Source organism: Cydia fagiglandana, chromosome 20 (assembly GCF_963556715.1).
Source record: "Cydia fagiglandana chromosome 20, ilCydFagi1.1, whole genome shotgun sequence".
Classification (NCBI taxonomy): domain Eukaryota; kingdom Metazoa; phylum Arthropoda; class Insecta; order Lepidoptera; family Tortricidae; genus Cydia; species Cydia fagiglandana.
The window spans coordinates 2,629,723-2,656,939 of record NC_085951.1 but is presented as its reverse complement, the minus strand read 5'-3'; the positions used below and the strand labels follow the sequence as shown (position 1 = coordinate 2,656,939).

The window sequence follows — 27,217 nt, the reverse complement described above, 5'->3', positions numbered from 1 at the left end:
ATTTAATTAATATCTAGCTGACTTAATTTGTTTAATTATTTTGTTTCAGATTGAAAATGTTTCACGGCGGTATTTGGGCGAAGCTCCGCCCGTTCTACAAGTGGTATGTGCTGGGGCTGGTGTCCGTAGGCTACATACTTGGAGAGCTCGGACATTACCTTATTGGTAAGTCAACAAACTCTGCCGGACTAGCCAAGGTTACAATCGCTATCGCTTCGACAACGAAAATCTTTGTGTCTATGTATCACTCTTCCATAATAGTGCGACAGTGACAGGTGCGTTATGATCGCTATACTAAAAAGAATAGATAGTATAGAGGGGTCCTGTCATAGTAAATGTTGTAGTCACTGTAAATTTACTGCCATCTATCGACACACGACTATAACTCAAAATAAACACGTATAAAATTATCAAAAAAATTAATATAGGTATATGGATAAATGATTTTATTATTTTTATATCATTTTGACCCATGTTCATTCACTGATATCTATGTGTTAAAATTGTTAAATATGAAACGGTGTCACGCCATCTAGCCGAGCATAGGCCAAAGGTGTGTGCGCCATCTATCCGAGAATGACTTTTTCTCGATGTCCGAGCAGGGACAGGAACCGGTTACCTTAACCGGGGTTTTTCATAGGGTTATTTTAGAGGTGTTTATAAAAACCCCTACCATAACGGTAACCGTTTAATAAGGTAACACTTTGATTCGGTAACCGTATCAGATTGAGTTAACCTCTGTTACCGGTAACCGAAATAAAAACCCAGTCTATTCAGTTACCTCATTATGAGGTTTTTGACCAGTTCAAACGATTGTAATCTTTACGCACACTTAAATTCAACTTATTATTGAATAACCGAGGTTGGCATGGGCGGTCTATGAAGCCTCCAGCACAAACCAGTTTTTTTGCCGTTCCTTTGTTTATCTTTATACCTAACTGTGTGGTGTGTTCTTATTATAAATATTATTATATTATTAATAAAATTGTTGAAATAAATAAAGTAAATTTTTATTTACTAAAACTAAAATAATTAAAATAAATAAAGGGAATAAATTAAATAAATTAGATTAATTAAATAAATATATAAATTAAATAAATTAAATAAATTGAAATTATTCAATGAATAAAATAAATAAAATAATTAAATACAAAAATAAACGAATACAAATAAAATAAAATAAATAAATAAAGTCAATAAAATCAACAAAATATAAATAAAGTAAATAAAATAAACTATTTTTTTAGTTCTGACGGCACATCACTAAAACTACTTTAAATGTAGCAAACCAGTAAGCAACCGATAATAAAGGTTACCATAACTGAATGAAAACCTGTTAAAAACCCTTAACAAAAACCCTATCGCGATGGGGTTTTGAGATTAACTCGGTTAAAGGTTAGGGTTACCGTTTCAATAAGCTTACCATTACAATCAGGTAACAGTATGATAGGGTTACCGAATGATAAGGTAACCGAATCGATTGGGTTACCGAATTGATAGGATTAAGCGTAAAGAGGGGTTTTCCGGTCCTTGTGTCCGAGGCACGTTTTTATCTTATAGTTCGTTTTTTTTTAGCATTAGAAAGAACTCCACAGAAGCAAGCGTGCAGTTTTTATCAGGCTCTTTAATTGTTAATAATTATTGAATTATCTAATGTAACATGGTCGATAAATATAATTTACTTCAAATTATTACCGCTAAAAGTGCTGGATTTGGAACAACACGCTTACTTCTGCGAAGTTCTTTCTAATGCTAAAAAAAACGGACTATAGACTTTATTCATACGAAGTTACATATATGTCTTTGGCTATACAGAACGTAAGCGATTGGCATGTTGGCTACGCGGTCTGGGCCTTGTGTCGCACTCAGATATATCAGAGCGGCCAAGGTGCTCACAAATATCTGAACAACCGAAACGACAGAAAATAAAATATCTAACTGCCGAACGTACTCACAAAATTTCGGTTGATATATATGACCCGCAGAGGAGAGAATCCGGATATACGAATACGAAAGCATTTCCGCCCAAGCTAAAACGGAGATCTTCGCTAACGCTCGGTGAACTAAAAACGGGACTCTTAGGGACTGATTCGGATTTTGAAATAGGTAGACATCTATTAGACATCACCAAGATACGGTAACGATATAACCGATAACGTAACGGTATACGATAAGATCTAACCTGTCAAATTTGACATTTGCGCGATTCTGGAGGTACTCTTGAACGATTTCCATAGGATATTACTTAGAGATCCAATTCATATCTAGCAGATATCTTACTCTATCTAATGTAAAAGTGACATTGGTTGCCCGAATTGCGCTGCAAAAGAGAACAAGTTGATATCTAAACTATAAAATATCTAGAATGGATCTAGTACGTGTCGTCTCTTGTGAATATCTTGAAGTTCGAATACGGCAGTCAAACTCTCAGTGCTTCGTCGAGGTCATATTTTAGTACCCAATTAAGCCTACGGTCATGTATCATAATTAAATTAGTGTATAAATTTTTATTTACTTCCTACAGTGTTTTAGATTAAATATTTATTTTGGAATTGCCTATCAAGTTAATGGACACTTCCTTATGTTTGGTTAATGGCTTGTATTGGCATTAAGTAACCTATTTGATGACATTATTGAGAACATCAGAATATATTTCAATAATTGCCTAGTTATATCAAACTTAAGAGGAACAGGTAAATCTACTTCCGTATTTTTGTGCCTAAACATAAAATGATTGATAATTAAATACCAGTGCAAAAAATAAATTATAAAATGATATGTTTTTAGGGTTCCGTACCTCAAAAGGAAAAAACGGAACCTGATAGGATCACTCGTGCGTCTGTCTGTCTGTCCGTCTGTCACAGTCTATTTTCTCGGAAACTACTAGACCAATTAAGTTGAAATTTGGTACACGTATGTAAATTAGTGACCTAAAGATGCACATGTTCTTTTTTTATAATTTTAAAATACATAGGTTCGAAGTTATTTAAGAAAATAGCCGAAAAATTACCATTCCCCCCTTCATCTTCGAAACTACTGCGTCTAAAATTTTGCAAAAAATACACAAAATAGTTCTTTACCTGTAGATGACAGGAAAACCTATTAGAAATGTGCAGTCAAGCGTGAGTCGGACTTATGAACGGAACCCTAGACACGCGAGTCCGACTCGCACTTGGCCGGTTTTTTTTATAAAAACTTTATCTAAGTAAGTACCTACCCAGGTTTCCAAACCCAACATGCAGTTGCGTTTAACTGCAATTGGGTACTTTCCTCTACTTAAATAAACATTATTTCACACCGTGCACTAAGTAAAGGATCAGATCATTATTAGAAAAACATAGCAGTTATTTTTAAACACAATTTCTATTTAATAAATCGGATGGAAGTATAAAAAGTATGAAGTTGACTGTGACGTCACTACACACGTTTTCATATAAATTCCATATTAGCAAATCGTTTTGACAGTTCTAAAAAAGAAGCTGATTTGACTAGTAAGAAAGTAGCCAATTGCCATCACTCGTTTTACACCCAGACGATCTCTAGGAAAAATATTACCTAAGTAGGTAACTATACATAACACATCTCGTTAATTTCTAAACTCATACAATTCGTACATCTCCGTGAAAAGTGAAAGCTCTCGTCTCGTGACAAGTTGTGGTGTTGCGTCAGACACACACACGCTCGTATGTTTGTTTACAAACAGCACGTGACTGGGGCCTATTCATAAATTACGTCATTTCAAATCTGGTGATCGTAGGAGGAAACGGGGCCATTTGAATCATGATTTTTGAATGATTTTAGGAGGGACTGGGGGGAGGGGTCAAAAGTCGTCAAAAATCGATGACGTAATTTATGGACAGCCCCCTAGAGAGCCGCGGTCACATAACTGGGTTAGCCGAGAAATGTTACAAGTTCATAATGAGTTCTTAGGATCGGACGGCCTAATAGGCATCGCTGAAGCTATGTTGTTGAATTGGCCTTATGCGATCTTTAACTCCCATATTAACTCTCATTTATAGGCGGGTCTATCACGAATTTATTTTTCACCACAGGAATGGAAAGGCTTACTTTGCACTTCAAAAACTGATAGCAAAGTTGCATTTTATTCACATGTGAGGCAAAGTAATCCAATGCAAATTTTGAGTTGTTTTCTTATGTTTGCTGGTAGAATTGACTTTTAAATGATGATTTTGGATGATAAATTTTTAATAACATTCATTTGGTTTGATTTGGTTTGTTTTTGTTTGATATTTTACATTTAATATTTGCTTCGGGTTGGTGTGGTGAAAATTTTTGTGTTTCACTCGGGGGCAAATTTTGTTTAACCTTCGTGCTTTGAAAACCCTAGCAACGCTCATGATTCCATTTCATGATTTCATTTTTCGAACCACGAGCGTATGCCCCCTTGTAAAACAAATAACTATATTATTGGTAGGAGTAGTTTCTGAAGTTCAAGTTGATTAACATGACTGTGATAATTATTCTAGTAATATGTTCTCTAGCAATTTCTGTGTTCTTTGAGACTGTGTAGGCTGGCGGATATGTTTTTATTAACAATAAAAAATGACAGGTGCTCATTACTTTAATACCGGTTTATTTACATAAGGGCCCTGCCTACCATAGCTAGCACATTGGTACAGCCACCCATTGACCATATCAGAATCACGGACACAATTATATAAAGTAAAAACGCGGTTCTTAAGAAAATATGGGAGCTCAAGCTTTAAAACTTATTTAAAACATTATGTTATATATATTTTTTTTAGGTATTAGTTTTAGTTTTTTAGGTAGTTTTATAATTTTAGGTTAATTTTATTCTAAGTTTGTTATTAATTATGTTTATGGTTTTAAAAAATAAACAAAAAAACAGTAAAAAAAAAATTCATCATTTTTCCAAATCGGTCCAACAGTCTTCGATAAATCTAAAACAAAACATTTAAAACTAAGTTAAAAGTCAATCTGTAGCTGTACCTAAGCTTTTCTTTGTTACCGAACTAAGAAAGTTGTTTTTATTTAAGTTCCAAGAAAAAAACATAATAATAACAGCATAGGTACCTTTTGATCCACAGCGCAGGCTTCGTCATCGTACAGATAGCTCATCCACCTCAGGTTTCGTCAAACCTGACGAAACCTTAACCTTTACCTACCTAAAACATTTAAACCTTTTTTTTGGTTTTTTAAGTTCCAGAAATACTTTTCACCAAACAGCTCGATTACTTACATAGTAAATTAAGACATAGATTCAATAACATCTACGAACGTTTAATATATACATCAACTGATTATATCACACGTGTTATAACATAACTCAACACACCTATCAATCTCTGCCACGAGCTCGCCATGATGTAACTTTTTGCGTTCCAACCTCGACATTGAACGTCCTCGAACCCAGTAATTAAACAAAAAGCTCGAAATGTTCAGTTTTTGCCCGATTTAATGATTTACTTATTTCGGTAATCATTAACATGGATTGCAAAAAGTTGGAATTCGCGACTGTCTTGTCATTGTTGATGTAAATAGTTAAAGCTACCGTGAAGTTGGAAACTAAGTTTTTGTGAGAATAGGGTATTTTCCTTCTAGTCAAACCAGTTACTATTCAGTTTAGAAAAAAAATGATATTAGAAACTTCAATATCATTTTTGAAGACCTATCTATACCTATAGATACCCCACACGTATGGGTTTGATGAAAAAAAAAATTGAGTTTCAGTTCTAAGTATATGGGGAACCTCCAGAAATCTATTTTTGTGTGTTAATGTTAACCTCTAGCCGCCCAGAGACCTATAAAAAGGTCTCCTGTTCCATTCTAATTTGAAATTTGTGTTGACAAAATAAAATTCCATTTTGCTTGGCAAGGTTTGACGTATGGGCGGCTAGAGGTTAATGCGGTTCACAGAATACATCTACTTTCCAAGTTTCAACGGTATAGTTCTTATAGTTTCGGAAAAAAGTGGTTGTGATATACGGACGGACAGACAGACAGACAGACATGACGAATCCATAAGGGTTCCGTTTTTTGCCATTTGGCTAAGGAACCCTAAAAATGGGCTAAAATAACGACATTTTGCCCAAGTCTCCAGATATTTACGATATATCTTGTGGATGTTTCTAATTATGTATCTTTCCTTCAGGAACCACATCAAAAGTGACAGCAAACGACTTATACTACGGCGACAAGGCGTGCATGCTCAACACTACACACACTCACCTGACGTACGCGCAACTACCCGTCATCTGCGAGAAAGTCAACTCCAGTGAAATGTAAGTAAATGTGGCTATAGTCTGTATCTTTAGGTATTTAAATAAAGGTAAACAAACACTTTGTACATTATAGAATAGAATAGAATATGTTTATTGCTCACATATTGGTGTACAGGTCTTACTCTATAAGTACAACATGTTACCCTACAATACTGGAGTCAGTTATGTAACGCTGCCATACATGACCCAAAAAATTTTTATTAAGCTATGAGCTTCATCACATCTGATATTTGAGTAATTCTAAGCATTTCTAGCGTGAAGTGGGGGGGAGGGTGGGGTACAAAGACGGCCGCCATCCGTCATCTTTAAAAAAAATCTACTCTGATCCTGGTGGGTACTAGGGCAAGTTTGGTATCATTTTCGTATAAACCAAAGACGTAGAATTCATTGCTGATATTTGTTTTTTCAATTTCATAGTAATTTTACAAGAAAAACGTAAAAAGGTGAAAAATTTGGTTGGAGATTTTTGCTACGCGGAGCCGAAACTACAAAAGATAGAAAGTTGAAATTTGCACACTAGATTACATTTATAAAGTGTACAAGAGATAAGAAGCGATTTTGAGAAATTCAACCCCTAAGGGGGTTAAAAAGGGGATGAAAGTTTGTATGGGGTTCAAGTTTTATTTTAAGCTAGAAATTTGAAACTTCGTAAAACGATATATTATTAAAATACAAGAAAACTAATTTCAGCGTTTTTGAAAATTCATCCCCTAAGGTGGTGAAAAAGGAGTTGAAAGTTTGTATGGATATCAAAAAAATTTTCGAACGCGGGACTTGAATCTTTGTATTTGGGGATATTATTAAAAGACAGGAAAAGTAATTTCAGCGTTTTGTAAAATTCATCCCCTAACAGGGTTAAAAAGGGGTTGAAAGTTTGAATCCATTACAAATCCGAGTAGACACACATTTCTTATTGCCTCCCAGGCTTGAAATGCTTAGAATTACTCAAGGAACATATGTGATGAAGCTCATAGCTTAATAAAAAATTTTTGGGTCAACTTTATAACTGCTTCCGCTAACAAGGGCATTGCAAATACAAGTGCATATAAAATATATGTACACATAAGAAAGGTACATTAATTTATCTATTTCTACGCCTATTAAATATAACAAAAATATTATTTTATTATGTTATTCGGGTAGTTTTAACATTTATTGGTTAACCACCCAAATACAAAACCGCCTGGATCAGTCACTGAACGACCTGACTTTAACCTACATTATTTGATCATGTAATGTTTTCATCTCCCTCAACTGGCTTAAAGAGTAATTTGAGGGTAGAGTTTTGTTTACTTTTATTTAAATACCTAAGGATACAGAGTATAGTTCCGTCATAGAGACTATTCCGTCCACGAGCGTATATTTCTTTGATTTTCAATCGTAGGGAAAAAAACCATTTTCTTTTGATTGCTGAAACTAAAAGCATTCGCTGCTTTGTCGGCGAAATTATCAATGTTGTTCGAGAAAAACGCAAGTGGACGGAATAGGCCCTATGACGGAATTATCCATATTGACCTTAAAGGAATTCTAATCTAGTTTTTTGACCTTTTGATTAGTCAAAACCAAGATGGAAAGCGTTGGGTTATAATTTAAAAACTGCAAGACTCAGTTTTCAAATAGCCAGCGAACAAATGAATGCAATCATAAATTATTATAATTTTTCCATAAATCGGTGCCCATTAAGGATGACCTATCATACTGATGTATGTTCTGGTCAAAAATCGCTAGTCAAACCTCGGTTGTGATTTATATATAGAGCCAAAAAATCTTTCTCGAAAAAAATGCAAAAAGATTAAAAATTCGGTATGGATCCTTACCATACACTCCTTACCATGTCAATAAAAACAGTGACAAATATTTCGCGACATACTTATAGATCTATTAGGTATATTCATTTAGGTGCTTATGAGATGTCATTTAACTAAACGGCTAGTATGTCATCTATACATACAAATTGTATGTATAGATGACGTTGGTCACACAAAAAACTACAATAAAAAATATGGTGGGTACCGTAACCTCACGTATCTACCTATTTTCTGCAATTTAACTTAAGTAAATTGCTTAGTATATCTAAAATACTGTATTTTCAACAAAAACTAGCCAATAAGGAAACCTTTAAACATTCCATTTAGCCATTATAAAATTAATATCATTTATAAAGAACTAACTTCCTATCGCTAGTTTTGTCTTTTACAGTATTTAGACGGACTTTTTCTGCACTACGGCAAAAAGTAAAGTGCAACAAGTATTGTACCGCGATTTATGCATTCCATACAAAGGTATCCGTAAAAGAATCAACAATTTACGGTAGTCCTACTTTATTAGAATCATATAAGCTTGGCAGAAAATGGAAATAGAGAGAACCCGAAAAAAATATTGTTGGCTGTGTTTAATAAATATAATAACAAAAAAATAAGCGTACTTTCGGAAATTGAAATAGAGGAAAACCAATGAGAAATAAAATAGAATACATTTATTTACGTCTCATCAGGGTTGGTTAAATATTTAAGAGAATAAAGGAAAAGGAACGGACGAAAAAAGGCCCCCCAGCGCAACGCTTAAGTGGCTCCTGTGACGTTGCTTATAAATGTCCACGGGCGATGATGAACGCTTCCCATCAGACGGCTTTTCTGCTCGTTTGCTGACTATCACATAAAACAAAATACTACAGCATGATTTTCAGTTGGGATCATTACCGGCGATGGTTCATATAAGTTTATAAACTGGGGTCCCTTTGCTTCCCATAAAGTTTTAAGTCATAATGTATTGTTTGTCATATTATCGTTAGTCATAAAACTGAAACCGTTAACTTTTCAGGATTTTCCTAAGGTTATTCTATAGATAGGTTAGGTTAGGTTAGGTTTGTTTTATGGCAATCCTGAAAAGTTACGCGTTTCTGAGGAAAACCAATTATGACTAACGAAAATTCGGACAAACAATACATTATGACTTAAAACTATTTGGGAAACAATAGAGACCCTTATAAACTAGGTATAACAGGTTTCACTCAATAATACCTACGTCAAGTGCTGCAATGATACTGATGTACATCGTCTCCATGAAATTGCAGGCATTCGCTGAATCATTTGTAACAATTAATATAAATTGATGTTCAGAGCAACCGCTGCTATGTTACGATCCACAGATTATGATCAATTGGGCCAATGTCAAGCCTTTATTGCTTATGAAGCTTCAAGGGGGGTTATATGATGTGACTCTAGATTAAGAAATATTCCGACGTATAGAGGTTCATATTATGTATGTATGTATGTATTGAGATACCCTCCTCCAATTGAGGGGGGATTTAAATCTTCTCGGGGCAGAGGTGTACGGTTGGAGCCGGTAAAGGTTTATTTGACGTTCATAAGCGCATTGTAATATGCCTACTTGAATAAACTATTTTTTTATTTTATCTTATCTTTATGTCACTTTATTACACATAAACAGGTTTACATAAAACGGACAATAAGAAAACAAAAATAAAAATGTTATGTACAAAGGCGAAATTATTATGTGTAACGTGTTTTAACTGCAGGAATACAAAAACTTAATTAACTGTAATTTTAGTTTTATTATGTAATATTGTAGTCATAATGTGTTCTTTTATAATTTAGACGTAATAGTCCATGGCCCCGACGGAAGACCAGCGCTAGCCTTTAGGCTAGCACCTGCTGAGTCGGGACCATTTCGTGACCGTGGTAGTATTACCTGTTGTTTTATCTATTAAGTTTTGTCACGAATAAAAACATTCTATTCTATTCTATTCTATTCTAATTAAGAATTTTATTGTCATCTAAATCTAGAATCCACGTAGAAGTTAAAACCATTTTTAGGGTTCCGTACCCAATGGGTAAAAAGGGGACCCTTAAACTAAGACTCCACTATCCGTCTGTCCCTCTGTCTGTCACCAGGCTGTATCTCATTCAAGTTTTCACAGATGATTTACATACTTCTGTTGCCGCTACAACAAATACTAAAAAGTACGGAACCCTCGGTGGGCGAGTCCGACTCGCACATGTCCGTTTTTTTTTACAATATGTGACCAATTGTTTCTTTAAACCATTTATTTTTAAAACAATACAAGATATAAAGAGTTTTTTTAGTAATCGCTCAGTGTTTAAAACCGGCAAAAAAGAGCAAAAAATAACTAGGTAAAAAATAATTGGGTATTTCATAATATCTATTACACTAGTGCCTATACTAAGCCTTTAAGTACCGATTCCTAAGGATGACAAAAAATTCGACAAAATGGCGACAAGGACATACTGTCACAATTATTATCTAATCCGGTTTAAAAACTGCAAAAAAACTAGGAAGTACTGCGCTGTTACATAATTGATGTAATACACCGCGTTTTTATTGAATTCTATTTACTTCGGGGTACTTATGTATGGTTAAGAACATTTAAAAAAACTAAAAGGCATAGTTATTTAAAAAAAGTATATAGCGTTGTTGTAACATAGATTGACAATTATGACTCAAAAATATTTACAGACCGAAAATTTACGTCTGAATTCATGTCAGACGTAAAATTAATATTTAACATATTTTTTATTAAACTACTTAATATTTAAAGTGGTGTCCATACAATCTTGTCTTCGAAATTCTTATGTAAATAAGAGGTGATTACTGATTAATGTTATAAAAATCCCTACACGAACAAAATTTTCAAACAAAACAATCAATAATTTCCTCTGAATAGCTCAATCTTAATCGATATTGCCATTAAGTAATTAAATAATCAATCTAATGCCTACAATACTTCTACCTCGTCATTAATTGATCAACCAGTGAAGAAATCTCTAACGTCATTGACTACATCTTTGTCCGATACACGAGTCTATCATCAGATTTTTTTTTTTATCACTACACCTTATAAAACAAAGTTCCGCGCCGTGTCTATCTGTTTGTGTGTATGTATGTTCGCGATACACTCAAAAACTACTTAATTATTATAAGTGTTAGAAGCATTAAAAAAAACCGGGCAAGTGCGAGTCGGACTCGCGCACGAAGGGTTCCGTAAGTACCATAATGCAAAAAAAAAAACAAAAAAAAAGCAAAAAAAAAAACGGTCACCCATCCAAGTACTGACCACTCCCGGCGTTGCTTAACTTTGGTCAAAAATCACGTTTGTTGTGTGGGAGCCCCATGTTTATTTTATTTTGTTTTTAGTATTTGTTGTTATAGCGGCAACAGAAATACATCATCTGTGAAAATTTCAACTGTCTAGCTATCACGGTTCGTGAGATACAGCCTGGTGACAGACGGACGGACGGACGGACGGACGGACGGACAGCGAAGACTTAGTAATAGGGTCCCGTTTTACCCTTTGGGTACGGAACCCTAAAAATTGTATGTAATTTATATTTCGATCCTAATTCATATAATAATCATAAAATCGAAAAAAAAACGAAGGGTTGTAGCTATGGTTAATACATATATTTACATCAAATTATATATTATATATTTAGGTAACTACCTATAGTTCGTTTTTTTTAGCATTAGAAAGAACTTGAAAGAAGGTAAGGGATCTTGACATGTCTTTTAATTGAAAAACGCTTTTTAAAAATCAGTAACTATATATTACCTACTTATGAACGCAGAACAATATAAATGATCGTATTAGAATCATAATTGTTACATATTTGCCGTAAATAAGTTACGGCAAACTTATTTTCAAAATGGGTTTTTCAATTAAAAGACACATCAAGATTGTTTACCTTATTTCTAGCGCTAAAAAAACGAACTATACATCAAACATTTTCCATAATTTCCATTTCCAGAAAGAGGAAAATAGGGACTGCATTTATATGAAGAAACCATTGTCCTCTCTCCTCTTAATGAATTTACTGTGAGAAGCAGGGCTAGCTAGGTTGATTTGTGTAGATTCTCCCATAATCAATATTTATTTATGAATGACTTCATTTTGTGTTAGCGACATGCAAGTCAATGGTGCAAGTGATAAAATTACAATTTTCTCAATACTAGGAAACTCGTGACGTGTAACCAATAATTAGCATTGCATTCTGTAAACACCATCTCATTAAAATGTCGGCAATCAATTGACATCCGGCAATTACGACCAAGGGTTTAATTATTTTTACACGCTTTTAAATCATTAAATAAGTACGCCTTCCATTGAAAAATATTATGGAAATTTTATGCAATCTAAAATAAGGAAGTAAGTATCTAGAATAAAATATAAGTTTGGTAAAGACAATGTGGTAAAGACGGACGGTCTATGAGGTAAGACCGTCTACAAGCTACTTCGTCGCTTTTAACATTTTCATTTGTACACATACTACCTTCTCCATGTACAGAAGGTCGATAGAACAGAAGAAGCGAAGCTCTTATGTCTGACTGTGACTGTGCCTGAGCGAAGTACGTATTCAAATAAGTACAAGAGTTCGTACCCTATGACGATCTTCCCAACCAAATATTTTCGGGCGGGACAAATGGGAATACACCAAATTTTATGTCACTCTTCTCCACACGCATTCTCAATACCAAGTTGCCGCAAAATTTGCGTAGACGGACTTTATTAACCACATTCTTTTCCAGATGCGAGTCCCTAACCCTGAACGGCACGAGGTACTGCGAATGGGGCTACAACGGGCTGGGGATAGACTACCAGGTGCTGGCGGGACCGGCGTTCATGGCAGTCTTCACTGTGGTCGGCGTCATCATTGGATTCATCGCCGATAAGTAAGTCTTGAGATCATATAGACCACGGATCTCCAAACCCCGACCCGCGGGCCAAATCTGGCCCGCAACGCGTTCCAATCCGACCCGCCGACACCCAAAGCGAGTGCCCACTGCCCGGCCTGCGGGAGCCAGGCTCCAGGGGTTCAGCATTCATTGAAAGTGGAAGTTCCTAACAGTAGCAACCAGACAAAAACCGACGGCCCCGAAAGTTTCTGAGACGCAATATGGCCCTCAGGTAAAAAAGTCTGGCATTCAGACTTGATACCTGATAAAAGACGATGCGAGAACTCGCATGCGAGTTTCATTACATTGCGGTTTCTGATCGGTCGGTTGAGTGGACGTAACCAACAGTCCGCAATGTAACTAAAATCGCATGCGAGTTCGCACGCCGTCTAAATCAGCCCTTAGTAAACTTGTTAGTCTGATCTGGTTAAAACTTTAGAATGTGTTATTTAATTTTTACAACAAGAGAGCAAAATTTGATATAACTTCGAGTTCGAGTGCTTATTGTGAATCCCGTGAAAGTGAAAGATTCTATAATTTAGAATATTGAGCGTACACAATGAGCGTACAGAAGCAGTGAGAACAAATTAGAAGGAAAAATACAACCTGGAATTATGTAGTACTTGTTTATAACTTTTACACTCATGTTTTCTTAAATTATTATCAGCTTTAACTATCGCAACAAAACACAAAAACAAAAGGTATTAAATTTCAGAGATAATATGGAAATAACGAACACTGACTGGTCAATCAAGAACCTGTACTAAAAAAAATCTTTATAGAGTGTGTTCGGATTGTTGAAACTACTATTTTACTATAATTCATTTATTTTACAATTAAATACGTAAAATATATACAGTATTAATAACTAAGCACCCTAATTCCTCATCAACCTGGTTATATTCTGCTTAAAAATAAAGGAAGGATATTGTGATATCGTTTGCTTATACTTTTTTTTTATTCTTCTCAGGTACAACCGCGCAAAAATCCTCTCCTACTGCACTCTAGTCTTCGTCGTCGCCATAATCCTGATGGGGGCCGTCAAGGAATACTGGCACCTAGTAGTCCTCAGGATGATCATGGCTGCCGGCGAATCAGGATGTAATCCTCTAGCCACTGGCATCCTGACTGATATGTTTCCGGAACACCAGAGGGCGCTGGTGCTGTCGATCTTCAACTGGGGTATCTATGGGGGGTACGGTATTGCTTTCCCTGTCGGGAGGTATATACCTGAGTTGAATGCTTGGGGATTGGTGAGTTGAACTTTACTAGAAACGGACCGAGTGAATTCTGCACAAACTTTGCAATGGCAAAGTTACCAAATACGTTAAATTTCTACTAAAATAATTTGTTTTAAAAGGGGGCAAAGTTGTTAACCTCTCGTGCATATATGTATTGATACCCGAGCAAGGGAAAGATTTCAAAATTGAGCACGAGCGTAGCGAGTGGTTCGAAAAGAGGAATCTTGAGCGTAGCGAGGATTTCCGGGCACGAGGGTTAAACAAATTTTGCCCTCGACACAAAATTTTTCACCACATAACGCAAAGAAAATACTAACTGTAAAATATGAAACAAAATCATACGAAATCAATTGAAAATAAATGTTATTAAATATTTATCGTTCAAAATCATCATTTGCAATTTTACTCACATAAGGAAACTACTCAATATTTGCATTTGATTATTTTACCAGTTGGTGTGGAGAATAGTTTAATAAGGCCCCTTCCACACTTTTTCCTTGCAAAGTCGTGTAGAGTCCCAAGCCCCAACTCAAAGCTTGTAATTAGGTATATGCTAATGCTAGCATCTATATAGTAGGTAGTTAACTTATTGTACCTAATATCATAACGTGTAATGAGCTAGATTGAGCCCAAACTAGTACTTATGGTAATTTTATTCACGTTTTGAATATGGCCGATTAATACGTTCAATCATTTATTACAGAATTAACCTGATTAAAAGTTAGAGATTAAACGTCATACTTAAACATCATTCAATCGCTTGCCTACTTTATAGTTACTTCATTTATAGTTAGTTATTTTTCCATCATAATATTATTATTTATTTAAAAGACAAAATATCCTATATAAAACCCCTCTACAAAGTCTACACATACCTCATCGATAATTTGCATCTGTCTGTCATCCTGATTTTTACTTTTCGATTGGCGTTTGTCAATAAATGATTGGCATTTTTTCTTGTTTAGTTTAGCTACCTAAGTTCGTTTTTTAGCACTAGAAATAAGGTAAACGATCTTGATGTGTCTTTTTAATTGAAAAATACATTTTAAAAATAAGTGCCGGCAAATTTGTAATGAATTGTGCCATGAATCTAATACGATCATTTATATTCTTCTGCTTTCATAAGTAATAGTTACTAATTTTTTAAAAGCGTTTTTGAATTAAAAGACATGTCAAAATCGCTTACCTTCTTCCAAGTTCTTTCTAATGCTAAAAAAACGAACTAGGACTCCGTTCTATAAACTTCCCTGGATAAATAGATCATTTCATGATCACGTTCTGTTCTACAATCTACTTCGTTGTTCTTGACTTTCTTGAGTAAGATATCGTCAGGTGACAAGCAAAAGTCACTAATTAATAAAAAACAAATTAAAAATCGACCTTCTTTTGGTAAGGGAGATGTGGGTATAATGATCCCCTTAAGGGAGAAACTTTACTGTGTTCGAAGTTGAAGTGATAAACACAAGATTTACCTAGGTACTAATATACTATGGCTATGAACTCGTGGTGGTAATTAGTAAGTTTTGCTTGTCACCTGACGATATACAAGACAATAATATATACCAATTTACCCTCAACAGAGCTGGCGAGTATGCTACTACGGCGCTGGCATCGTCGGCATCGTCCTCACGATCCTCACCTTCATGACTCTCCGTGAGCCGGAGCGCACCACCATCGGGGAGGAGGGGGGGAAGGCGGAAAATATGGAGGCGGGGAAGAAACAGCCCCAGATCACCATATGGCACGTTATTACTCAGCCGAGGATCATATTGCTGTGTATTGCGGCTTCTATCAGACATTGCGGTGAGTCTATATATATATATATATGTCGCAGTCGGATCGTATAATCCGCCGTATTACATTACGGCTAGCCGTTTTCAAAAACAGGGGCGTTTTGAAATGCGGCGGTTTAACGATTAGCCGTATTGAATGCGGCTGAATGAGAATCCGCCGGAATGTATTCGGCGCCATACGTTCTTCAACACGGCTAGCCGTAATGTAATACAGCGAGTCATTAGCCGCCGCTTTGACAGTTTTTAGTTCCCATTTTTAACACTCGTGGCGCTGCCTGACTAACGCTGGGGTGTCCATCAAATCTAGTTTGTCGGACTGTTTCTTTTAAAAAAAAATTCCCTTCGCAACTTAACTAGACGGAGCCCCGCTTCGCGGGGCTCCTATTTCTGAGCGGTTTGCCCTTCGGGCATCTGAAGCTACCTAACGAACCTAACCTACCTACCTATTGATTAAGTGAGACGTCCGTGAAAACATTACACTTTGGGGAAAAAAGCGTAGGTAGGTAATTAGGTTAGGTTCGTTAGGTAACTTCAGATGCCCGAAGGGCAAACCGCCCAGAAATAGGAGCCCCGCTTGCGGGGCTCCGTCTATTTAAGTTGTGAAGGAAATGTTTTGGAAAAGAAACACATGTAGTGCGGTGGGACCATGGTAGAAGTAAATTAAATTGCAAACATTGTCAAACTCCGGTTACGTAGGCGACCGAAAGAACTGGTCACTCTACAATGTACGATGCGGCTAAACGTGGGCCGCCTTATTGAAGAACGTATCGCAGTGACAATCCGGCTAATCGTCGAACCGCCGCATTTCAAAACGCCCCTGTTTTTGAAAACGGCTAGCCGTAATGTAATACGGCGGATTATACGATATGACTACGACATATATATATAGTCTGTATCTTTATGTATTTAAAAAAGTAAACAAACAATTTGTCCATTTTCGGGTAGTTATAACATTTATTGGTTAACCTACCAAATACAAAACCGCCTGGATCAGTCACTGAACAACCTGATTTTAACCTACATTATTTGATCATGTAATGTTTTCATGGCTTAAGGAGCCATTTGAGGGTAGATTTTGTTTACTTTTATTTAAGTACCTAAAGATACAGTGTATAGATAAGCGTCATCCATTACACAAACAGGTACATGCGTATATAATAATAATAATAAGTTCTATAGGCCTCTCTACCATCAGCCCTCACACCGATTTTACCCTTGAACCATCCTAGATTTCGCTTTTTGTGTGGGCACATCTTGTGGGGGCGAGTCACCGTCTGTTCGTAATAAAATTGCATACCGTTTAATTAGGCAGGCATCCGGCTAATACTGATAAAGTCAATACTGATTTAGTCCATCTCTTTCAAAAACTGGGCTATCACAGTTCATTTTGGATTCCATCAACTTCCAATAGTCTTTACACTCTGACGGGTGCTGCCTCTGCGTGCATCCCATGACTCCCATGACACAGGCAAGGGCAGCACCCGCTCGGTATACCTACCCCATAGATCTCATTAGTGTCAAAAGGACTCTACGTGTTGGCTTCGGCTCCGTTCGCGCACGCCTCCCAAAAGTCCCAAATGTCCGGAACACCATTGATCCGTGATGGGTAAAGTTGTATGGGAGGAATGGCAAATCGTATTAACAATAAGTTTAAAACTCACTTAAAACTTAGGTACTTACCTACTTAGCTTAAATTTTATTACAAATAAGTTTTCGCAAAACTCGCTTATAGCTTATTATAAATAGGTTTTTATCTGTGTACGGAGTGACGCAGTAGCAATTTTCTATCAATAAATCGATCTAAGTAGCTCACAAAACAACAATCGAACATGACGAACAAGAAAACATAATACCTAGAAACATGCCTAGGAGACACCATTAAGAAGCCCTATAACAACCAATCCCTAACGAACCTTAAGCCAAACCTTATAAGATTCAATATCGAGTGGCCTATGAAAAAAAACCTCATTCATAAATGTACCTATACTAAAATCTACATAAATTTAAACACAATAAGGTTCGTTTTTGCAAAGGAAGTATAAAATAGTTCTGCCTGTCACCCGTATCCTGCCAGTCACGGCTCTGACGTCTTGTCACAAAATGCAAGGCCAAATTAGTGGTCCCGAAGCATTCAAAAATATTTCTTACACCGTTCTATTAAAGTACAAGGCTTGGTGTTTAATATGGCTTCCGTAAAAGAAAATTGAGTTGTAATTAATTCGCCGGACAAAAAGACGGAAATTGATACGAGTACACGTTATTTTTGGCACAATAGAGACGAGTTAATGTTAACATTTGGCCAATTAATAGGTTAAAATAGAACATAATAGTAGGAACTGCGTATCTGATAACTGATTCCTATTTTAACCGACTGCCGCAGGCGGGTTATTAAATGTACATTATTTGAGTGTATTTTGTGCCTATAAATAGTTGTGTGGCTTTGCCTGTCACTTAATGTATGTTCAAGTATACACGGTATCGCTTTTAGTACTAAGTGTACCCCAATTTAAGTACCCATGTCGCCATAACCATAAGTACTTGCTATACTTGTATCCTGTACCTATCTAAAAGTGGATGCTTATGTTAGAGCACCGACTACGACTCTACGAATCAAACGAAGGCCCCTAACTGCCGAAGGTCACTTCACGTGGTTTCGAGAAAAATAATCTACAGGTGCCATAGCACAATAGGAGTAAAATCTCTGTCATACATGGGGGTCAGCTTTTAATGTCCTGTGTTTGATCTTCGTTTGACCCGAACTGAATTCGTCAGCCCTGTACCTATATAAATTATCAGGGATATGTAGCATTACTAAAGAGCTTGTTACACCTTCCTGAATTTAGTAACTGTCGAGAGGCCCGCTGTAACACATGACATCCGATGGAGATATATCTCCATCTTACTTCTACATATTGATGCATCCCTTTCAGGAAGGTGCAAAAGCTTTCAGCCCCTGACCAGTGGCCTATTTTATAAAGCTACAAATTACAATTTACAAGCGGAAGTCTCGTTCTAACACATAGGGTTAGAAAGAGACTTCCGCTTGTAAATTGTAACTTGTAGCTTTATAAAATAGGCCACTGATGTTTTTTGTAACTTATGCATTTTTTTCGCAGGCGGTATGTGCTTCGCATACAACGCTGACTTGTACTACCGGGACTACTTCCCCGACGTGGACCTGGGCTGGTGGCTGTTCGCAGTCACCGTCGGCATCGGTTCCGTGGGCGTTGTGGTTGGCGGCGTCGTGTCTGACAAGTAAGTGGTACTACTGGGACTACTTCCCGGATGTGGACCTGGGCTGGTGGCTGTTCGCCGTCACCGTCGGCATCGGTTCTGTGGGCGTTGTGGTTGGCGGCGTCGTGTCTGACAAGTAAGTGGTACTACCGGGACTACTTCCCGGATGTGGACCTGGGCTGGTGGCTGTTCGCAGTCACCGTCGGCATCGGTTCTGTGGGCGTTGTGGTTGGCGGCGTCGTGTCTGACAAGTAAGTGGTACTACCGGGACTACTTCCCGGATGTGGACCTGGGCTGGTGGCTGTTCGCAGTCACCGTCGGCATCGGTTCTGTGGGCGTTGTGGTTGGCGGCGTCGTGTCTGACAAGTAAGTGGTACTACCGGGACTACTTCCCGGATGTGGACCTGGGCTGGTGGCTGTTCGCAGTCACCGTCGGCATCGGTTCCGTCGGCGTTGTGGTTGGCGGCGTCGTGTCTGACAAGTAAGTGGTACTACCGGGACTACTTCCCGGATGTGGACCTGGGCTGGTGGCTGTTCGCAGTCACCGTCGGCATCGGTTCCGTCGGCGTTGTGGTTGGCGGCGTCGTGTCTGACAAGTAAGTGGTACTACCGGGACTACTTCCCGGATGTGGACCTGGGCTGGTGGCTGTTCGCAGTCACCGTCGGCATCGGTTCCGTCGGCGTTGTGGTTGGCGGCGTCGTGTCTGACAAGTAAGTGGTACTACCGGGACTACTTCCCGGATGTGGACCTGGGCTGGTGGCTGTTCGCAGTCACCGTCGGCATCGGTTCCGTGGGCGTTGTGGTTGGCGGCGTCGTGTCTGACAAGTAAGTGGTACTACCGGGACTACTTCTGTGGACCTGGGCTGGTGGCTGTTCGCCGTCACCGTCGGCATCGGTTCCGTCGGCGTTGTGGTCAGTGGCGTCGTCTCTGACAAGTAAGTTTATAGTCCAGTTGACAATCAGATAAGGCTACCAGATTTAATTTATGCCAGGTGGGCTTGTGGTTGACTTTTTGACGCGACTCCTTCTTTACCATCCCACGTCAAACTCGTAGAGATAACTTCATGCTTTCCCTTTCATGAAAACAGGGAGTTCATTCCACAGCTGGTGCGTTGGGGGAAGGATATTTCTTTGAATCCGCACAGTGCGATACTATTTAGGTGCCAGGGTGCAGGATGTGCAAATAGACTTGCCAACGACGGCGAGTAATGCGGTGGTAGAAAGCAAACTTCAAAGTTCAAATGTAGTGTACTTACCCTTATGTAGAGCACTTTAGGGGGAACTATATAAATTCCTAAATGAGGACTGACCTGCCCACGGCGAGGGATGCGGTGATAGAAAGCTAGCTGCTGAAATCACTGACCAACTTGTACGAACACAACTTGTACTTGTACTACCTATTGTGACTATTCTGACGTGGGCTGCTTGTCACTAGTTCAGCTGTAATTATTTCTCCTCGTATAATGTGAACCTGACCCCGCTTCCTCTGCGCGATAATACATGGACCTGGTGCTCAAACTGTATAAACTTGTGATTAATGAAAATAATGAATAACTAACTTATTCCAGATTCGTGGCTAAACTGGGCGTCCGCTCACGTGTGCTCGTGCTGGCTCTATCCCAGCTGATTGCTACGTTACCCGCCTTCGGTTCGGTGGTCTTCGGCCCTCTGTGGGCCATGATCACCCTCGCTCTCTCTTACTTTTTTGGTAAGTTTGCGGTTCCGTTATGTTCCAAAGTGAGTTATAGACACAGTAAATGCGGACAACATTCATTAACTGAAAATATTTTTCCACAAAATTAAATTTGTACTTAGTGCACCCTGTGTCTTTGGAAGAGACTGGTCAGCAACATTAGGACATGATGTCACGATCCTCAGCATTGAGGGAACGACTGATGATGATGATGATGATGATGGTGATGATGATGCACCCTGAAAATTGCTACTTAGGGCATACTGAAAATTCCTGGACTGGCCACTTAGAAAAATTAAGTCTTCTCATATATTAGAATCCAGAAACTTTCAGTATGGCCCACATGTTTTTTACATTTCTAAAGCAATTTCGCAAATGAATCAAGATGCACATGTAGATTAGATATATTGTACCAACAAATAAATAATTTATCAAACTAACAAATACGTTCGTTTCCAGCTGAGATGTGGTTCGGGATCGTCTTCGCGATCCTCGTCGAGATCGTGCCGCTCTCCGTCCGCTCCACCACCGTGGGCGTGTTCCTGTTCGTCATGAACAACGTGGGGGGGAACCTTCCCATCCTGGTGGACCCTGTCGCCAAGGCTATTGGCTACAGAGAGGCTATTATGATCTTCTACGCCGGGTTCTACGGAATCAGTAAGTCTTGCACTTGGTATAATGTATCTCTAAAGTACCCTTGGATATGGGGCCTTACCTGATGTAAGGGGTCATCCATTAATTACATCACACGTTTAGGGGGAGGGAGGGGGTCAAGAAAATGTGACATATTGTGACATGGGGGAGGGGGGAGACCCAAACTTTGTGACGTCACTTTAACTTCATCAGTAACCGAAAATTTATTTAAATTATTTTATTCACTGACATTTAAACAACAAGTTTTTAAAACGATAATCGGTTTTATTCGTTTAATTTTCTTTCCTAAGCAGTTTTGGGTTATAAAATTGCTAATATTTATATCGTCAAAAATATTTTGATAAAATATTAATAATACTTAGGTACTTACTTAATTCGATTTGGCGATTACGTAGAAAAAATGTGACGTCACACTAGGGGAGAGGGGGTGTTTCTAGGTAAAAAAACCTAGAAATTCGTGTGACGTAATTAATGAATGACCCCTAAGGAGTGAGCAACGTGGGAGGGACCTTCCCATCCTGGTGGACCCTGTCGCCAAGGCTATTGGCTACCGAGAGGCTATTATGATCTTCTACGCCGGCTTCTACGGAATCAGTAAGTCATGCACTTGGTTTAGTGTATCTAAGTATCCTTAGATATGGGGCCTTACCTGATGTAAGGAGTAAACAATGTGGGAGGGAACCTTCCCATCCTAGTGGACCCTGTCGCCAAGGCTATCGGCTACAGAGAGGCCATTATGATCTTCTACGCCGGCTTCTACGGAATCAGTAAGTCTTGCACTTGGTATAATGTATCTTTAAAGTACCCTTATCTAAGAGACCTTACCTGATGTAAGGAGTGAACAACGTGGGAGGGAACCTTCCCATCCTGGTGGATCCTGTCGCCAAGGCTGTTGGCTACAGAGAGGCTATTATGATCTTCTACGCCGGCTTCTACGGAATCAGTAAGTTTCCCACTTGGTTTAATGTGTATCTACTAGCTATGGGGACTTTACCTGATCTAAGGAGTAAAGCGTTAGTGCTATCGATCTTCCTTGAATTTCTATAAAATTTTGACGGATATTACGTTTATGACGTTTACTAGTGGTGACGGGAAAGGTCGCGGGTAAAAGACCTAGAAGACGAAGTCCAAAGAGATGGTCGGACCAGATCTCCGAACAGCTGGAGTTAGGTACCTGTTACCACCGCCATCAAGCAACAGACCGAAACAGTTGGAGGCAATTCATAAAGCGCAAGTAGAGTCATGATCCTCAGCAATGGGGGAGCGATTAAGTAGAGAAGAGAATGACGTTTATTATGACACTCCACATGTTGTCACAAAGTCAGTGATGATATGTTTAGTTTTGGTCTCAAGCTCGTTCTTGGCATCAGTAAGATCAAAATAGATACCTATACTCTGTCAAACCATTTCCGTCAGTAGAAAAGAGCGGCAATTTTAAAAATAAGGCGCGAAGGGTTATCGTCCCATAGATTTTCTTCTGACAAACTGGTTTTACCTATAACTAACCACTATTTTTTTTCTCAACAGGCTGCATCCTCTTCTTTCTGACTATGTTCTTCATGGACGGCCCAGTGAAGGCCCCGGAGCCCGCACAGCTCAGCCCGACAGCCAAACCCATAGGATTAGACAACAGAGCGTACAGCCACGACGAATTACCCGCGCGTAACGGAACGCGCCACGCACACGATTCTAGTAAATTGTAGTTTATCTGTGGTAACTCGATGGTCATGCTGTGGATACGATAAAGGACCTTGTAGTTTGTCTGTGGTCTCGATGGTTATCTATGCCTCAAGTGTATGCGGGAAAGAACCTTGTATGCATGAACTTAAGGTTCGATTTTGTTGTAAAGGTAATATCAACTCAGAAGTAGCGATTTTTATAGGACTTGGCTATGCCTGAAATGGATCGTACTAGGAAGTGCCTTATGTGCCTGTACTTAAGATATAATTTTGTCTGCTGTGTTACTTTAAGGTTGATATCAGTTTAGAAGATGCTTTTGAGAGGCTGATGAATGATGATCCAATTTGTTTACTAGTTTGGTTAAGTGGAATCACAGTCGAATACACGGAGAATGTATTTTGAATCTCGTCAATATAACGAATGTGTCATGTAGTGACAACGATAGCATAAGAGATGACTAGAATCTCAAGAATGTGTCATTTTTCTCTTTCTACTACATAAATGCATCCAATAATTGCCAACGTTTTAAATATAGTCTGGTAAACCAATTTGTCAGTAACAAAAAGGCATGAAATTGGCTACTTTCCTACTAGTCAAATCAGCTTCTTTTTTAGAACTGTCAAAACTATTTGCTAATATGGAATTTATATGAAAATGAGTGAGTAATGAGAGTGACGTCACGGTCAATTCACTTACTTTTTATATTTCAATCCGATTCATAAAATATAAATTGTATTTAAAATAACTGTTATCTATGTTTTTCTATTAATTATCTGGTGCTTTATTTCGCGCAGTGGGAAATAATTTATTGTACCTAGAGGAAACATCTCAATTCGATTTTTTATGAGAAATCTACCGTTCGGTTCGGAGTAATTTTTTTTCCTTTTCTCCTGACATAATTGGTTTTGCCAACCCTTACTTAATTTACATAGAAACAATGATTCCTCAGATTTATGTCTAGAGTATGTGACATGTGAAGTTTGTTAGTGTTACCAAGCTCTTGCCTAAAACAATACGCCATAGATGTAGTTGTTGATGTTGAAGAATGAATACTGTCATTAGGTTATGATACTAAAGTTGTTTTTCGTTTGACAAGCGCCATGATTACAGTCCGACAAGATAGTGTAGAAATTAACGTGGCAATATTGTTGAGTCGTTTCGTTTTCTTACATCTCGGAGTAATTAACAATCTTAGATCGATTTGAAAGGGATGACACTACAGTATTGCCACTTTTTAATTTCTACTATTTCTTGTCGGACTGTACTTTGGAACTCTATTTAAATATAAGTAATCATGGTGTAAGCCCCAATAGGGCCCGAATTTATAAAGCTCCAAGTTAGAATTTTTCTCTAAATTGCCAACATTGATGCCATTCACTTTCGAATAGTTTAACCGATTCGTTGAATGTTCCATTTTCGAAAACTTTTGGCTGTGGCGCGGAACAATAATTTCATGACACGGCAGCCGTGCCATGCGCCATAGAATATGATGACACTCCTGCCGTATCATACGCCACACGTAAAAAACATTGATGACACGGCAGGCGTGTCATCAGCCCCGAATCAGCTAAATGATTGAAAAATTGTAATTTGTAACGAAATATAATTTGGCCTAAACATGACAGTAACATAATCGTAATTTATTTTACAAAAAAAAAGGAAAAATTACTCAGAACATAAGTTAATGTAATGTAAAAAAAGAAGCAGTTACTATTGTGATACTGACTTTTGTACATATTTATTTTGTTAATTACTAAGTATTATTGTAAATAGAAATAAAAAAGTAAATCTACTCTTTTGTTTTATTTTGGAAACTATTCAATAGCGGTTAAAACTTTGCCGTTTTTTTGGGACTTGTATTTGTATAGTTTTTCTTTTCGCCTAGATTTCCAGCATTTTGTTTCTTCTTTGGATAAAACGTACTCGCCTGTTACTGCCACTGCTGCTATTTTCTCTGAAAATAATAATAAATAATCGTTAGTATTTAATAAAATAATAAATTGCCAACTTTAAGACAGGACATGCCAAAATTACATGAAACTTGGTATAAACATATACGTAATAATATGTGGCTAGAAAATAACTGCTGCATTCCCGTTGCCAGGGAGGTTTTGGGATTTAACTGAGCAACTTACACTATGGGACCTACCCTGAAAATAGACCAGCCAAAATGTATGAAACAGTTAATTTCTTTTTCGCATTTTCGATTTCGGGGTTGGTCATAATTGCAAAAGTGTGTCTGTCTCTTACCTCCTCACGCTTAAACCGCCAAACCAATTTGGACAACATTTGGCATGGAGATAATTTGCGCCCCGAGATAGGACATAGGATAGTTTTTATTAATCATCAATATTCCACACCGATGAAGTCGCGGGCAGAAGCTAGTAAAATTCATATCAGCAATAACTTGTTACTCAAGCTGTAAGTTTTCCTAATAAATTAAATAAAATTAAATAAATAAGTTTAAATGCAAATATTTAAACGTACCATTCTCATCTATGTGTTCTTCTTCATGCTGCCGCTTCTGTTTCATCATTTTCCTAGACTGTGCATTATGGGTCTCAGCATATGTGTCGACCGCAGCCTCCGGTGAGAGGTAGTCTTTGGAGTCCGAGAACAGTTTCACTCCACCTTTGATCTTACGTTTCCTGGAAACATTGATGAATTCTATATCAATTTTAAATCTCTAACAAATGTTACTCGAAAGTAAGTCTATCTCTCTGTCTGTTACCTCTCAAAATTTAAATAAACTGCTGAATATTTCATAGGATATGCCTGAAAATGGACTTGAATGTCATTTATTTATGACCTGACAATTATGGGTGAAGAATTATTCAAAATACTCCTAATACATTTTTTCCAGCTAGTAATTTTGTTAGGACAGTTTATTTTAGTAATAAAACATATTAATAATCGCTACAAACCTCATTTAGCTAATAATCATTTGTCTTTATCTGTCAGATGGGATAGAAAGATATTTGTCAGAAAGGGATAAAACGTAATTTAACTAAATCAGGCCCATGAAGTTTTATGAATACACCCCCTGTGTTACTATCTGTACTTCGTTTTTTTTAGCATTAGAAATAAGGTAAACAATCTTGATGTGTCTTTTTATTGAAAAACATGTTTGCAAATATGTAACAATTATGAATCTAATATGATAATTTATATTCTTCTGCTTTCATAAGTAATAGTTACTGATTTTAAAAAAGTGTTTTTCATTTAAAAGACATGTCAAGATCGCTTACCTTCTTGCAAGTTCTTTCTAATGCTACTAAAAACGAACTATAGTATCTATGAATACTTACTTCACTCCATTCGCCTCCATGTCTACAAATTCTACATTCCTTTCAATAATCCTGGAGATCTTCACGCCTATTTGTTTCTGCATTTTCTCCGGCACCTTCACATCGTTGTAATGGCTGGCGGTTTCCAAATACCTCTCGGAAACGAGTTTCTTTACTTCTGAAAAATTAAATAAGTTATCAATCAATTACTCAAGTAACAAATGTTACACCCCAGCAGGCAGTGGTGTTGGTGTAGCGTGAAGCAATCTACCGTGGGCGAAAACCACATCTGCGAGGCCCTTTTCAATGTGTTTTCCCAGCGTAATAAACAGTTGTTGGCTTTGCGAAGCCCTCTTAAGTGCGAGGCCGCTAGCTAGCTACGCCACTGCCAGCAGAGGGTAACAAGATGAAGAGAAGAGAGTGAGAAATAAAGAGAAAGTCAGTATTAGCTCTGGTATTAGGTACCTTTTTGTGGGATACCGCGAGTTTCATTGATGAGTTTAGTGAATGAAGTATCGACGGCCTCTCGGAACCTCGAGAGGTCTTCGTCATCAGAAGAATCGGACATTAGTTCTGTGTATAATACTACTTTTATGAATGTTAAATTATTACAGAATACAGCACAAAATGCACGCGAAGTTCTTATTACTATTTGGTTTG

General features: G+C 37.7%; 2 protein-coding genes and 1 long non-coding RNA gene across 3 annotated transcripts; 1 reads left to right on the top strand and 2 right to left on the bottom strand.

Annotated features, from left to right (window-relative positions):
- Positions 1 to 25: 25 nt before the first annotated feature.
- On the top strand, positions 26 to 25,062 carry LOC134674394 (putative metabolite transport protein HI_1104). Its single transcript, XM_063532463.1, has 9 exons — positions 26 to 165; positions 6,134 to 6,263; positions 12,828 to 12,971; positions 13,945 to 14,227; positions 15,796 to 16,018; positions 19,125 to 19,263; positions 20,812 to 20,951; positions 21,396 to 21,593; positions 23,118 to 25,062. Exons 1-9 carry the CDS (start codon positions 57 to 59, stop codon positions 23,291 to 23,293), a joined length of 1,542 nt encoding a protein of 513 aa, XP_063388533.1. The 5' UTR covers positions 26 to 56; the 3' UTR covers positions 23,294 to 25,062.
- LOC134674408 (uncharacterized) lies at positions 21,395 to 22,172 on the bottom strand. Its single transcript, XR_010099600.1, has 2 exons — positions 22,100 to 22,172; positions 21,395 to 21,508 (listed from the first exon to the last, which is right to left on the bottom strand). It is a non-coding gene; the product is annotated as an uncharacterized LOC134674408 (long non-coding RNA).
- LOC134674379 (uncharacterized) lies at positions 25,061 to 27,217 on the bottom strand. Its single transcript, XM_063532445.1, has 4 exons — positions 27,023 to 27,217; positions 26,579 to 26,735; positions 25,758 to 25,918; positions 25,061 to 25,224 (listed from the first exon to the last, which is right to left on the bottom strand). Exons 1-4 carry the CDS (start codon positions 27,123 to 27,125, stop codon positions 25,085 to 25,087), a joined length of 561 nt encoding a protein of 186 aa, XP_063388515.1. The 5' UTR covers positions 27,126 to 27,217; the 3' UTR covers positions 25,061 to 25,084.